This window comes from Cryptomeria japonica, chromosome 1 (genome assembly GCF_030272615.1).
Source record: "Cryptomeria japonica chromosome 1, Sugi_1.0, whole genome shotgun sequence".
NCBI lineage: Eukaryota > Viridiplantae > Streptophyta > Pinopsida > Cupressales > Cupressaceae > Cryptomeria > Cryptomeria japonica.
The window spans coordinates 637,100,367-637,116,844 of record NC_081405.1 but is presented as its reverse complement, the minus strand read 5'-3'; the positions used below and the strand labels follow the sequence as shown (position 1 = coordinate 637,116,844).

At 35.9% G+C, this 16,478-nt stretch overlaps 1 protein-coding gene across 1 annotated transcript in view; it reads right to left on the bottom strand.

Moving 5' to 3' along the window:
* The window catches only part of LOC131042479 (uncharacterized), a 34,561-nt gene extending 18,392 nt beyond the window's left edge, over positions 1-16,169 (bottom strand). Inside the window, exon 1 of the mRNA XM_057975779.2 lies at positions 15,992-16,169. Within this exon, the coding sequence (XP_057831762.2) occupies positions 15,992-15,994 (3 nt within the window). The 5' untranslated portion in view covers positions 15,995-16,169. The remainder of the gene's footprint in view (positions 1-15,991) is intronic.
* Between the last annotated feature and the right edge of the window lie 309 nt (positions 16,170-16,478).

Here is a 16,478-nt window from a genome sequence, read left to right as displayed (position 1 = left end):
AAGGGCTCACAAAGGCCCTTTGAAAAATGCAAACTAATGAGGAGGAGTCTTCTATACTTTGCACATAGCAGCTACCTTTGTAAATCTCCACAGTCCAACCTTCAACAAACCAGAGGTGAGAACGAATAGAGCTACATTAAGTCAACCAACCTTATTGGATGGTAGTTGCGGCATGGCATGGATGCGCCCAAGTTAAGGATACTTGCCCTCACTTCCTTTCACAAGTTGTCAATTCCTATGCTGCAGAGAGGAATTGGCCCATATTTAGCTTCATTTAATTGATCAAGAAGACCAAACTTTCCTCTAGACATTCAAAAAAGTTGGTGGTGTATAGTGCCTTGAGATTACAAGATCAATAGTCTCTTAAATATTGTCAAACACCAATGATACAATGGAATATTAATCCCAAAGATGGTATACAAGTTGATGAGGAGATATGAGATGGATTGGTTGATGTTCCATTGGATGAGATAGCCCCTCAATGGTAGCGACTCAAACTCCAATTTTGATGTGGTTTTAACAAAAGCAAATGTTGATTAGGGACAGCTATATATTTTATCTATTTTTTGTCATTTTGTAGTTGAAAGTTGCAATCATTGGGTATATAATTGTAATTTATATATAATACATATACACGTTGACAATGAAAGTGATAAATTTTGTTAATTTGTTTGTCAACTCTCATGTGAAAAATCCCAATTCAAGTATGATGTTATATATCAAGGTTCTATAATGTCTACCATAAATGACTTACCAATTTCAATTTCCTTATATTTAAAAAAATTTCCTTGGTTTTCATAATCATCCACAATTGTCCCTTAAAAAATGGTTTAAAAGAAAATATTCTAAAAACGTATCCCTACATTGTTGGTTTTTGTAACTAGTAGAAAAATAAAATAATAAGTTAATCGGATTCCAATTGCCTTAAAGGCAACATTGGAATCCGATAACAAGGTTGGGCCCTTCTCTCCCCTTACACGCCAAGCACAAAAGAAACGTATGCTTCCATTATAGGGCCGACCCTATATTGTAATGTGTGAAGTTAAGCCCTAAGTGGGCGGCATTGTACACTCCAAACATGTGGACCTATCCACAACATTGTAATATGCAAAAATCAATATGTAGCGTGCAAAATGGTTTTGGCACCCAAGGTTAAATGGGCTGACTTAGAGTTAAGTCCAAAAGATGAACCCCACATATATACAAGCCACTTGCAAGGCTTAAAGACACAATTACATTATGCGAATTAGTCTGATTTGAGAACTGAGAAATATCTCTGCTCCATATAGTGCGAATTCTTCCTCCAAAGGTCAGCAAGGTCTCCTTCACATCAGCAAAGACAAATAATGATGATCAGCGAATACCTCTGCTCTGCAAAGTGCAATTTTGATTGTTGAATTGCAAGGAAGGTGCTGCGAAATACTTCAGTCTGCTGCAAGGATAGTAAACAAGCTGAAGCCCTTGAATCACACACAAATCTGCTGTTATGAGATATGTTTGTTTTCAGCTGATAATTGTGCCCTAGCTGGGTTGTTATTGTACTTACAATTCACTATAACATAATCAGATCTGAGGATCTGTTGTTGCTGGGTTTTTCCTCCAAGAGGGATGTTTTCCCAGGGTAGACTTGTGTTGTGTGCCCTTTCTATTTGTGTGCTTTGATTCTTGTGACTCTGCATTATTATTTCCTGCTCATTATTGTTAATTTGATCACGAAAAACTAACATACATCCCCTATTGTCCTCATCCTGAAAAACTTGGGAAGGCGATATATGCATTAGTGACTTAAATAAACTTCCCCTAGAAAATTTGAAATTTTACATGAGTTTGTTGATTACAAACTACCTATATGTAAGGCCTTCCCCCAACCCAAAGAATAATACATGAAATGGCACTTCATAAGTTGAGTGCATAAGCATTAACAAACCCACCTCAACTATCTCAAATTTAAACACCCTTAGCAAATTACAATGTTTGGCACTTTATAAACTAGTATACATATCTTAAATGCATCTATCTAATAAATGCTAAGAGATATCAATCTCAAGCTACGTTACCCTGAGTTTCCGGGACGGAGGAACAGGGGGACAAGGAAATGGATTTCCGGGACGGATTTTTTTTTGCCATTTTTGGGGACAAGGGGACGGCTATATAAAAACTAGGGAAAAGTTAAAATATATAGGGAAATTTCAAATATTCATATGATAACATTGATAAATCATTCATCATATACATTATACATAGCAATTGAGTTGAATTGAGAGTTCAAAAGAGAATTAAAATTCAAAGAATTCATATACATGATGTAATGTAATAGCTAATACATGAGGAGGCGTCCCCTGTCTTTTCCCCCCGTCCCCGAGACGTTTCCATTTCTGGGACGCCTGATTTTTCCCAAGAAACACCTCCCCGTGTAACACTGATCTCAAGCTATTTTACTTTATTTTGAAAGTATAGAACATTTATTTTATTTTATTTAGATTTTTTATTGAACTACTAATTTGAGTTATTTATTTATTAGTTATTTTATTTTACGTTAAAACTATTTAAAAACTAGCATACCTATCTTTAGAGAAGCCTAAGTAACATACGCCAAGAGGTAATTCTAGGGCACCTATTTTTACTAGACTTGTGATTAAAATAGAATGGTCCTTAAAACTGATTTCTCTTAGTGTCTATTACATTGACTTTTTTGAAGATAGTTATACTAGTTTTACATTGGTTACTTCATTTTATTCTCAAATCTATTTTTTTATTTTTTATTTATTTAAGAGTTATTTTATTTACTGAAGAGTTATTTTATTTACTGAAGAGTTATATTGTTTTATCTTATTTATAAAAAAGCATTATTTTATAGTTGTTTTATTTTATTATAGAATTATTTTATTTTTATTAGTACAAAGTTTATTTTTTATATGTTGGCTTTTAATAGTTTTTGTTAACACACATGCCATTACACTCCACCCCTTGGCTTTTTAATAGTAATTATTTAATTTTGTTTATACTATTTACATGAGTTTTATCTAAAAGGATATTTTTATTCACTTAGGAGCTATTTCACTTTACTTCAAAACTATTTAAGAATTATTTTATTTTATTTGCATTGTTTAGTTTACTTTTATCTAAAAAGTTGGTTTTTAAGTGGATCGTGATGCTAGCATGACACGCCCTTCGGTACCATGTGAAATACTTTTGTCCCAAAGCTATGAACCAGTGAGATCACAAACGAGGGACCTCATCCCCATTTAACAAAACTGAGACTCCAACACACAAGCACATTGGATCAGTGAAGGCACAAACCTACAATCACAATGGACCAGTGGGCATTTGAACCTTGATGGTTGCAAAAACACCACCACCACTTGATCAACACACTATGGGAAGAATCGATTATTTAAAGAGTTGTTTTAATTTACTAAAGAGTTTTTATTTTTATTTACTTAAGAGTTAACTTATACTACAGTTTATTTTAAACATTTGATGGTTGTTTTTAGTTTTTATATGTATACAAGCATGATGCTCACTCAATGACACTAAAAAACACCTCTCAATACAATTAGTGCATTTATAAAGTGAGTTGATTTTTCAAAATTTTCCAATATTTAATGTGGACCAGAAAGCTGAAAATGCAATCAAATTAGAAAATAAGAACAAACAACCTACACCCATGTGTAGTGCTCAAAAAGAATCCACTTCCAAAAAAATAGACTAAAATTCATGTTTGTTTGTGAAAGTTGTGAGGACTAGAAGCTCACAAATTGCAACTACACAACAAAATCTGAGGAAAACATGGTATTCTAAAAAATTTAGGAGTCAAAAGAAAAAACAGATTATACAATCATTACATTCATGACCCATTAAAAAAAATGTATCAAAAAATTCCTCTATTTGGCAAATATATGGCCTTCTAAACTTGACCTCTCAATATTTAAAGTGCATTGGAAAGGGAGGTCCAACTCCAATGCCAAGTGGGTGTCATCGTAATTGCAGACTAGCAATAGTCTTGGCAATGGTGGTGGTCTAGCAGCAATCCAACCCCAAAGAGGCCACGGATTGGTGGCAAGATAGTCGAGCCATTAGAGCAACATAGAGGGCTCCGTAGTAGCATAGTGATGGCAAAGAGGCAACATGATAGGGTGGATGGCTGCAATGGCAAAGTGATTCGCAGTGGTAGATTAGAGAAGCACTAGTGGAGGAGAAAAGGAGCCATTAAAAAATGTGTCATTGAAAGACCATTACCAACCAATGGTATGGGTGTTTATTCCTTGCATCAACACCCCCTAATTTCCAAACAAATTAAAGACCCCTTTTTATGACTAAGCCTTCTATGTGCTTTGACCCAATTTGGCCCATCACTAATATATAATCATATATGTTTCCTCAATGGGCCCCTTGGTCAAATTTGTGTTTGGAGTTTTGAATTCCATCCCCTCATAATTTACTCATATACCTAAACTACAAAAATCCCAAAATTTTCTATGTATGAGAGTGTTTTGTTTATGTTTTCTACCTTAATCAAGTCTTCAAACTTTTCTATGCCAACGCACTTTCCCTCTAAACCCCCAAAACCCCACACTTTTCGGCTTTCCTCTAAGTCCTTTGATCTTTTGGGCTTTTGGGCATCTCTTTATCTACATACTTGTCATATTCCCCTCAAATTTTTGTGTATTAATGTATATTCCAAAAAAAAATAATAAAGTAATACTCACTGGTTATTAATTTACAAATAATAGTTAAACATTATTCACTCATTGTATTGATCATTGTTAATTATTAATTGTTGTTAATAATAATATATTAATATTCACTGGCTTTTATTAATAAACAATATCCATTGATCAGTATTTACTAAATTATCATTAATTTACATTAATAATAAAATATTATCCTTATGATAATTTACATTAATAATAAAATATTATTCATTAGATAAGGATACTAATGAATTATTGATGGAAGTAAAGTTAACCAATTATCTAAGAGAGCGGTGACTTTTTTAGGAGTCACCGCCCTCCAAACCTTTCCCAACAGCCACAACTCTCAATGCAGACGTGGAGGAAAAGATAAATAGGAGACTCGGGGGATGGACAAGGCAGGTGGAAGATTTAGAAAATAAGAATTCACTACGCCTAAGGTAACTACATCCGTCTCAGGTACGAATCCTCTCTATACACCTGCATTTACGATTCCTTCTAAATTGTTATATTTCATATTACGTATATGATAAACATTGTATTATTTCTAATAATATTTATATGAACCCCACGATGTTGGGAATGCCAACATAAATAAAATCTGCAGTAATTACATTAATTCTGGAAAAATAATAATCGGTTCACTCAGAAAATATATGACTATATGATCAATTCACTAATCAATAACACACTCTAGATAATCATGGGTAAATGTATAAGTAACCTAATGCACATTCAAATACAGATAATAAATTATGTGACTGAATCAACTAGCAGCAAATATATTAATTCTGAGAATAATTAACCGGTTCACTGTAATTCACTGCCATATAGGATTAATCTATTAATAGTATTAACTTCTGCAAATAAATGAACAGCGACTCTGTGAATAGTTAATACAGATAATAAACTGGAAATATTTAGGAAACTAAATATTTGAATAATCTAGTATTCTATAGTAATTGATATAACTAAATCAAATTACATGCTGGGAGTTAACTGGTGAAATAATCAGAATGACAATAAGACTTGAATGTTGTTAATAAAATGATTATTAATGAAAATGTGAATTAAAATCATCCCTGAGAAGTAGGGAGAACTGCTATAGGGCACTGTACCTGATAAATGGGTAGGGAGAACTGCTATAGGGTACCCTACCTGATAAATGGGTAGGGAGAACTGCTATAGAGCACCCTACGAGATCATCAAGTGGGGAGAACTGCTATAGGGCACCCTACCTGATAAATGGGTAGGGAGAACTGCTATAGGGCACCCTACGAGATCATTAAGTGGGGAGAACTGCTGGAGGGCACCCTACCTGATAAATGGGTAGGGAGAACTGCTATAGCACACCCTACAAGATCACTGGGAAGGGAGAACTGCTATGGGGGCACCCTACATGGTAGTACTGAGTATGGGAAACTATTGATAAGACACCATACATTAGTATATTTACCCATTATTCGTAATCTACAATTTAGTCTTTGACACTGCTACCTTAATTTTAATTTATAGTTAATTCTGAATTTACTTACTTATATATTAATCACTTGAATAATTCATAGCATCTCCTAACCCGGTTTTGCAGGTTTGGACAAGCAGAAATTAAGGTACGTACTTTCAACCCCAATAGGACCCATAACTAGGGTATTTCCAATTATTTTCCCTAAGGGACATTACAATACTCAGTCACTAAGTTTCTTGTTCCCCCCCTACATTCTACTTTTTATTCTAAATCTTTTCACCTTTTGAATTTCAAATCTATGGCTTACTCCACTCCGTGTCATGAAGGTCCCCAAACTTCCATCACCTCCACACTATCTTTGCCTTAACATTCAAGCCTCTAAAATTTAACTTTTGCATTACCTTTCTTCAATCCCAACTTTTCCCCTTTTTGGGCTTGAACTTTCAAGAATGCACCTAACCAATCATCACATAAGCAATATCTCTAATTCCTTATCCCCTGGTGTCTTTTTGCAACCTTCTAAGTCCCTCAAGCCCAAGGTTTCAAGAATGCAACTAGCCATGTATTCCGTAGGTGATATGCCTACACCGTGATTCCCAACATCTTCTCGTCTTCCTCCTTTCAATCTTTTCAAGATTCTACTCACCGTCATTTCCTTATTCAAATCCCTGATGTAACTTGTCAAGCAATATTCTCGAACCGCAAAATGCACATCAACCTCTATATTGTCAACTCGAACCTTCAAGAATGCATCTAATTGTCCATTGTGTAATTGATATCCTCAACTGCCAATTCTTGTTGCTTTCCTTTGTCCTCCAAGTCCCGTCCTCCACTATTTGGTAGGTTCGCAAACTTTTTCATCCAGCTCTACCCAAAAAGTAAGTGAATCAACTGCCAATTCTTGTTGCTTTCCTTTGTCCTCCAAGTCCCGTCCTCCACTATTTGGTAGGTTCGCAAACTTTTTCATCCAGCTCTACCCAAAAAGTAAGTGATATGCATAGATTCCTAATCAACAAATCCCAACCATTGGACTTCACAATTTCTTCTACACTTCTTTATCACTTTGGCTTTGGGTAGGGTGTAGCATGAATCCCTAACCCCCAACTTCATCCATTCAACCCTTCCATTGACTTATGCAATTCTTCTAGCTTCCTAGAGCCCTCCTCATTCTTGCATCTCTGCACATTCTTCTTTTGCCAAATGTGGCAATCGACTTAAACTTTTGCACTTTGGCACAAATTCCTTTCATCCCCCTACTTTTTTTCCATTCGCTATGGCCTTCTTCGCCTTTGAAAGTTTGTAGGCTTTCTCTGGCTACCCATAATTGGCCTAAAGTCCTTGTGTACTTTGTAACTTTGCATTCCTACATCCAACAAATTGTTCCATTTCCTTGCAAGATTGTAGTGCTCATAGGTAATTTTGACTTTCTTCCCATATCCTCATCTCATTCCACCTTTTCGCTTTCCTCTATCGTTGGTGCTAATGAATTTGCAGTTTTGCATGGCTTGTGGCTTTAATATGTTGAACATGGTGATGAAATTGAAGAAGTATAAGTATACACTTTGGTTGCATGTAGGTCTTCCCATATCCTCATCTCATTCCACCTTTTCGCTTTCCTCTATCCTTGGTGCTAATGAATTTGCATTTTTGCATGGCTCATGGCTTTATAATGGTAAACATGGTTATGAATTGAAAAAGTATAAGTTAACACATTGGTTGCATTCAGGTCAAAATTTCCCTAGGGGTTTGCAGGCTTCTCATGAATCTTTCCATGTGATTCAATTTTCTCGGTTCTCTCCCTCCTCTACATCTCCATAAATGCACTTTCTTGCAGACTTGCCTTCAATTCCTTGCATCCACACGTGCTAATTCCTCTTTGTGCGGATGTGCTACTTTCACACACTTGCAAATTCTCATCCATTTCTCACATCCTTGCTTCTTCGCTTCCCTACAAGCCATCTCTTCCCTCAAACTTATGGAGTCCACTTGCACCTCTAATCTTCCCTTAGTCCTTTGCCATCCTTGCAAAAATGTGAAACCTAACTGCACTTGTGCACTTCTTCCCAATTCCGTACAACCTCACACGCTCTAAATTCCCACATTCCCTCACATGAACTTTGCCTTGCAAAGCTTCAACCCTTCCACAAACCTCTTCCAAGTCTAACTTCCCTCTCTACCTTGGACTTCTACAAGCTCTAGCACCAAGCTTCGCCAAACAATCCCAGCTGACCATGTGTCCCTTCCTACATTCAACTACTCAAAATCAGCAAGAAAGCACATTTTAGTGATGTTCAATTTGACAACCTCTCCCTTAAAGCAATAACATCTCAATGGACATCTAGGGCATTTTGCCATTCAATCACCCATTTGAACTACTTGTGCATACAACTTGGACCTTTTGGCACACATGGAACTTGATGCGATCTATATACCACCCATTTAGGCATGATAATTCCCTAAAAAAGCATTTTAGTCATATTTTACCAATGTTTGTATGATCTTGACTCCTTGTCTTTGTTTTGCAAGATTTTAATGACAAATTTACTCCTCAGCCTTCAAATGGGCAATTTGGTAAATGAAGAAATTATTACACATTGGATTCATGGTAAATGAAGAAATTATTACACTATTAATAGATTTAATGCTATCCCTTCAAGTTCTACTGTATTTTGTGGTATTTGGAAGGCCTGGGAGATATGCAAGGATAAAGTGCAACATACTGAGGCCATACATTATCTCAAGGGTGAAGTCTGTGGTTTCAAATCTCTCTGGCGTAATGTGGAGCATAAAGGCAAACCCTTGTCTTTGTTGCAAGGATGCTCTACTATAAAGTGGAATATGCTTAGTGTCTCTTTTCTGAATGATGTATTTTGTAATAACAGTATTAAGGAGTGGAGCACCCTTCAAAATGAGTTTAACCTACCTGATAATAGTAAAAGAACATATTCTGTTGTGAAGAGAGGGTTAGATAAAATGAGACATCCGATCGGAATAATTCAAGTGGGTAGATGGATCTCCTTTCCTTAATCTCAAAGCTAAGTGTCTATACAAAATCCTTTCTCACTCTCATAAAATAGTTGATCATGTGAATAAAAAATGGAATCTAAATTTGGATTATAAAGAGTGGTTAAAAATCTTTGCTAATTGCTGGTCAAATAGAGTTGATTCCAAAAAGTGTTGCTTTAGATGGTTGTTTATTATCCAAAAACTAGTCTTGAACACTAACCCTGTCAACTGTGTCTTATGTGGCTGTCTTAGGATTGTTTTCATATCTTTGTTTGATGTAAGTATGCTGTTTCTGTTTGGTAATTGTTTATGGGCAATATTAATGGGTGGAATATCACTGAGAAAAGGTCCTGGTTTGAGGTAATGGCTGGTTATATTAAGGGGCTAAGTAAAAAGTCTAATTTTTTCTGGTTTAGTTTAGTTTGACTATTGAGATCTTATGGTTTTTGTGGAAGAAAAGATATGAACAGGTTTACCAAGGTAAGGAAAGAATCCTTACTGAATCTAACTGTAGCACAATCCTATTGATCATGGAACAGGTCACTTTAACGCTCAAATTGACAGCAGATAGCTTTATGAAAGTTGTTGAGGATGGATCATCACCACTGTTAGGAAGGTTGACAAGAAGTTCCAAAATCAGTACTTAGACTTCTAGAATGTCTACATAAAAGAACATCAATACCAATTGAAGAGGGATGCAGCTGTTAGAGATTTGGAAGTTTCCCATCAGAACTTTAATACGACCAGCTGGGAAAGGATCTCCCCTCCCCTTGGCATATATGAATCCTTTCAGGTAAGCAGTGTGCAGCCTAAAGACAAAGACAAAGAGAAAGGTAAAGAAAAAGTGGAAGAAGGCGAACATGGTGATGATGAAGAAGGAAAGCAACAAGAATATAGTGACAGTGATGAATAGTTCTATGGACAGCACTTAGAAATATTATGACATGTTCAGCTTTTTTGTAATACTTTTCATGAAATTTGATAATATGGCTACTATGTTTATGGATCAAAATTCTACATGTATATTGACTAGTCTAAACCTATGGGTTGATCTGTAGTTTCTTTATGACTAGCCTGGTTGGGGCTCTAATGGGGTGATCATCTTGGTCACCATAGTTTGTAACAAAACTATTATTTTTTGTTAATGCTATTGGTAATCAACTATCAATTTTTAAAAAACTCAAAATTAATGGCCAACTATTAAATATTATTTGAATTATTGCTAATTCCAAAAGAGGGTGTAAGTTTTATATTACCAACTGTGGCTTGTGAAGTGGAAATAGAAGTTTTTAAATAAGGAGAGAAAATCAGCAGTTTGGGGAATGTTTGGAGTTGGTTGGCAAAGGGCAAGTGGATGTTTCTATTTTGAATTACGAGAATCTTTCCCTCCTTGGCATGGATTTGGGTGCCCAAAATGAAGTTTGAATGTTTTTCCTTTTATTGAGATGTTTGGCTTACTTTGGAGGTATTCTATTTTGCCATTTCAACAGGCTTATGCTGTTTTCCTTCTGAGGCTGATAAACCAATGAAGGTGTGATCTTCCAAGCTGATAAACCAAGGAGATTTGAGGCTTGCAGGCAGTGTGTCTAAGGGTATCTAGTGGCAATCTCAACCAGGGGTTGCATTTGTGCTTCAAGAGCTTCATTAATCTGTGTTGTTTCAGGTGTTTGTATGAGTTTCAATGTGGTTATGTATTCAATTTAGTTCCAGATTGTTTGCTATTGTTAGCAGCATATTTCATAATGTATTTGCTGTTGTGAGAAGCTGTATTTCAAATGTATTTCTGTTGTTAACTCATGTTTGTGATTTGGAAAATTTCTGTGAGGGTTTCAATGAGTATTTGGCATATTTGAGCTCCGGATTTGGAGTCTATTTGTAATGTTTTTGTGGCAGATCTGTGGACTGTTATCAGCAGTAATTTGTGAGGAATATATTACAAATTGTGTTAAAATCATAGTTGGACTACTCGCCAAAAACTCGGCGAGAAGTTAAAAACTCATGAGTTTTTCTTCAAGGCAAGTTTTTACGACTTCTACTCGCCATAAAAACTCGCCTAGTTTTTGGCAAGTTTTTTCACAAAGACTCGGCAAGTTTCTATAAAAAAAATCGGCAACACTAAAAAAAGGGGCCCAAACATGTCAAAAAATAATCTATTTTTGTTTTTTCAGGTCAGTTTCATTCTCTTCATTAGAATATATACATGAAATATAACATTTATGATTTAAGTATAAGTGACATTATACTTTAAGTTATATTTCATGTATATATTGGCAGGATGTTTGAGAGTGGTTTCAGATCTCTAGGAGTTATAATGCAAATTCTAGGTTTTAGAAGATCTTTTAATTTTTCAGACTTAGTCAAATTTCAGTAATCAGTATGCTCCTATCAACATTCTCTCGCTCTCTCTATCTCACTCACTTTATCTGCCCTGAATTTTAGACCTATCTATCTATCTCCCTATCACTCTTCCTCTATCCCCCTCTCTACCACTCTCCATCTCACTCTCTCCTCTCTCCCCCAAGATCTAGACCTAGCTCTCTACCCCTCTCTTTCTCACCCTCAGACCCTAGCGAGGGGTGCTACCCTCAACCTAATTTTAAATTGTAGATGCTTGGTGGCAAAGTCGGGGTGGAAATAACCCAAATCTCAAAAAATTTGCCCTCGGAATCTTATGTCAACCTTGTAGTTCATCCAGTTGTGAGTGCAATTGGAGCTTGTTTGAGGACATCGACACGCAGAAGAGGAGCAAATTAGCTCAAAAACGCCTCAATGACCTTGTCTTTGTGCAATATAACCTTCGGTTGCGCATAAGGAAGGTAGAGGAAGCACCAGCTGGTTCAATTGATTTGGATGATATAGATCCTTATAGTGACTAGATATCACAGGAGTAGCCACCATTGTTTATAGAGGATGACATCAATGATTTGGAGAGGTAGGCTATGGAGGAGGAGGGGGGTGGATTTGGTTTCACACTGAATGACATTGAGGAGGATGAGGAGGATGAGGAGTCATTGTCAGTGCCTGGTGCAGCTAGAGACAGAGCTACATCTAGGATGGAGGATGAGCCACAGCTTGAGCCAGTCATACCGAGCGAGGAGGTACAATCACGCCCACAACAAAGTTCTAGGACTAGACCCTCTAGTTCTACCTCTCCCTTAGTTATTACTAGAGTTGGGAAGAGGAAGATGTAATTGTATTGACTTATTTACTTTTAGTTCTACAAAACCTATTTACTATTTTGCTTCCAGCCATCAGCATTCCTCATGAGGATGCGATTTTGTACTCACTTTGCGTTTAAATATATCTAGACTCGGCTTGTTTATTTTGTATTCTCATTTATTGGCTCATTGGATGCATCTTCTCATTAAATTTTGCAAAAAAAATGCATTTTTAATTAAATTTAAGCGTGTTTTTAAGTTGCCGAATTTTTCGCCGAGTTTTTTCCCGAGTTTTTTTTTCAGGCCTTGGCGAGTTTTGCCAAGTGGCGAGTAGTTCAACTATGGTTAAAATCATCTATATTTGTGTTTCCATTGAGATTCAGAGTGTTAAGTGGTATTTTGGTGCAATATTTAGTATACCCAATTTCACCACTATTTGTAATTTGCAAATATGAGTTGGTTTAGAGCTTAAGTTTCAAATCTGACATAAAATTGCAGCAGGGGTTATTACACTTAGTGGAAGAAAATGACAAAAAGTATCGAATTTTTATTTAAATACCACAGCCATAGAAAGTCGGTATAAGACAATATAGGTAAGTCTGTGTCTATATCAGCTATTATTTTCATGTTTAGGCTGATCTGTGTCAGGTTTTCCATAAAGAAGAAAGATGAAGTTACTGCATGGTGTATAGTTTTGTTATATGCTCTGCTACTAGATTCTACGGAAACCTTGGCCAAACCCAAACCAGTGTGGACCATGTGCCAATCATTGTCCAAGTCTGACCTGGATTCAGCCAGGGTCCTACCCCAGGCATGTGGATTCAGCCCAAGCACATCGTGAACGTACCCAAGCCAAAAACACAGAGATAAACCTGCACGTGTACCAAAAAACACAAAATTAAAAGCCCTAACAGCCAGCTTTCCTAGTCTCCATTGAGGATGAGGGACAACAACCTGCTACACAGGACTTGCATAGTACAGCTAATGGGAGTGGCACTGGCATCGTTTGTGAACCAGATGATGACATTGATTCTCTCAATTAAGAGCAACATTATGATTTATACTGATTCTCCGTGTGCACTTGCACTATTAACCATTTTGATTTCTCTTTAATTTTGTAGATTTTGTGCAAAGAATGTGTGTATATGTACACACACATCCTACTGGCTGCACCATACAAATTCTGTGTAGCAGCTTATTGCTCCTCCTAAATCGAACCCAACCATAAGAAAAATTGGTAAAAAAATAAATGAACCCAAGCTACTATCAAAGGTTATATGATGATAATTCAACAACAGTTTTTCAGTGATTGGTGTTACTAACTACACAGACAACACCACAAAAATTGTATGATAGTGATATTAATATAAACTTTCAATTTCCTCATAAAAGATTGGTAAACTGTTTCTAATACTAGTCTGGATGGGCTAAGGGGAAGATTTTCAAAAAAAGTATATGTGGAAGTGAATACAGTATCTGATACAGATACAGCAAATTTGAAGATCACCCAATATGAATCTAGCTCGCTATTACAACAGGCATAGAACTAAAGCAATATGTATGTGCATATATACACAAATATATTGTTGTTTTAATGTTTAATTTCATAACATTTATTTTTTCTACAGTATTCATATCTTTTCAAGATTTAAATTTACATTTATATAATTAAATTAAATGTTTTTAATAACCCAGCTCCAAAAGGCCTAGTATAATTTATGTATGTATTGGATATGGCCTAGATATGGACTCATATATAGTTGCATATAGATACAATATGTATGCAGTATCGCATCCATATTCAGTGCTAAGATACATGTACCTGAGCAGGGAAGGGTGGGAGAGCAGGGATGAAGTATCCAGTAACCTTATCAAATCATAATAACTAACAAAGAAACTTAAACGATATAAACAAACAAATGGGACATTGAGAAGTGATAGCATAAAGATGCTTGTTATTTTAAAGATCTTTCCTTTTTAAATTAAAAAATCCTTTTAGCAAATTTATCAGAAATGAGTAACTATTTAAGAATAAACAGCCATATAAGTTTTCTCTACCATTCTGTTGCTCTTCTATATTTATTGTGGAATTGAATAAGTTCAACTAATTACATTAAATATGCAAATTGAACTCGGGCGGAAATATTTTGAAATCTTCACTTCAATCTAGCTCATTGTCTCAAGAGAATAGCTAGACAAATAAGAACACATTATGTGACCAAAATTTAGAGTGTACTGAACTAGGCCAAGTGCCATATCTTTCTTAAACCCAAGTGTCATTCCCTGCGTTTTCACTCCTTGGAAAAATTTAAAATATAGTATTGTGGCTGCGAAAAACGGGAACTAGCACCTTGAGTCTTCTGGACACATCTAATCACATCGTACTGAGACAAGATGGATCAATGCTAGTGAATGCCATGTATATTGGCAAGGCTGCATTCATTCTGGATGCAACTGTTGTGGTAGAACACAGTAGGGGTGGTGGTCTGTGGTATGAATTCAGAGAGCTAACCTAGTGGCCAGGTTTCAACCCCAGACAAATCAATAAAAATTTGTCAATCAATGCTGGCACAAATCTTTCAAATCTTCATTACAGGGAGTTCCCCACCTAGCTATTAGATTGACATTCGAATGCAACTCTTTAAGGAAATATTTCCTTGTAATCAAGAGTGGGAGTCCAAAGGGCAAAGTAAAGGTAAAGTCGGGCACTCCAAAGAGTTGCATAACACCCTCATCACAATAGGGCTACCGCTCATAACTCCAGCAGGAGACATAGCAAGGTTCTGATGCAACATTTATTAGGCACATTTAAGGGCGTGACCCAATGTTAACAGAACTTTAAGTGGGTGATCCAAAGTTTAACCCATCAAAAACTTAAGTCACCCAAGATTGACCAAGCAAAAAAATGTTAAACTTTTATTTGAAATGGCTAAACAAATAGGATTGAGAACTTAGTAGAGCATACAGACCGTTATCTAGGAGGTCCTCTGTTCAAATTCTAGCCAGTCTATTTTAACTAGGAATTAAAGAGTAAAGACAACTATTGAGAAGTTAATATTCAAAAGAAAGAAAAATATCACAAGGAAAAATTCATGTTGTCCCCTGTTGCAATTTTGACTTCATTAGAAAGATTTATTGATATCAATTCGATTAAACATGCTTATATCTACGGCAATCCTTCAACCTACACCAAATTTGGATGATTAACATATTAATGCCTCTACACAGTGAAAAACCAACGGGACCTATCGGCAAACATTTGGATCAATCTTGCAAAACAGAACCCTAAAACTGAAATACTCAACCACATGCCACCTGAGTCATTCACATAGTACCAAAATCATATCATACAAGCAAAACAAATCAAGCCATTAAGTTTCTGTCAAGGGCGTAAATCTACCGAATCCAAACCACCCATAATACAACGAACCCTAAAAATAAGGAACCTGGCTATTAGATTTCAACACTGAAACAATTTTATACTTCAGAAACAACCCATACACGAAATGATTGCAAGCTTTCCAATTACCTTATTCGGGTATAAAAAAAGAGCCAGAAAAAAGCGACGAAATATGAACGCAACGATCATCAACAATGATTAAAAGATAAGAAAAAATTTAAAACAATGGAATGGTTTATAACAGAGAACTGGGAAATCTTATACAGACCATTTTCGCTCCTCCCGCTCAAGAAGAGAGAAACTCAATTCAAGATCACTTGATTAATCGGCTGCAAAAAGAAAATTTGCGCCTTATGTGACGAGTTTTGTCTATAGGATACAGTTGGAGAGAAAAAACGCAGCAGTCTTAACCCTTGCGCCAAAAAAGCTAAAGTCGAAAACCTTTTTCAAAGAGTAATATGCATGGGAGATAATATTAACTCGAAGACTTTAAGTTGAGTTGACCGACTAACCGACTAACCATGGTTACCAAGAATAGGGAGTTTCATTGTTTTATAACCTAACTAGAAGAAGAGAGATAAAATTTAACATTCACAAAGTTAACAATAGTCTATGGACAGATCGTCTAATCAAATTGATTTTCGCAATTCATCTTCTTCTTATGAAAGGTGATGATGAGCGTCCTTAACTTCTCAACAAATTTTTCATTGAATAAATTATACGAGAAGCCAGCTGTCAAGATATGCGCATAATTG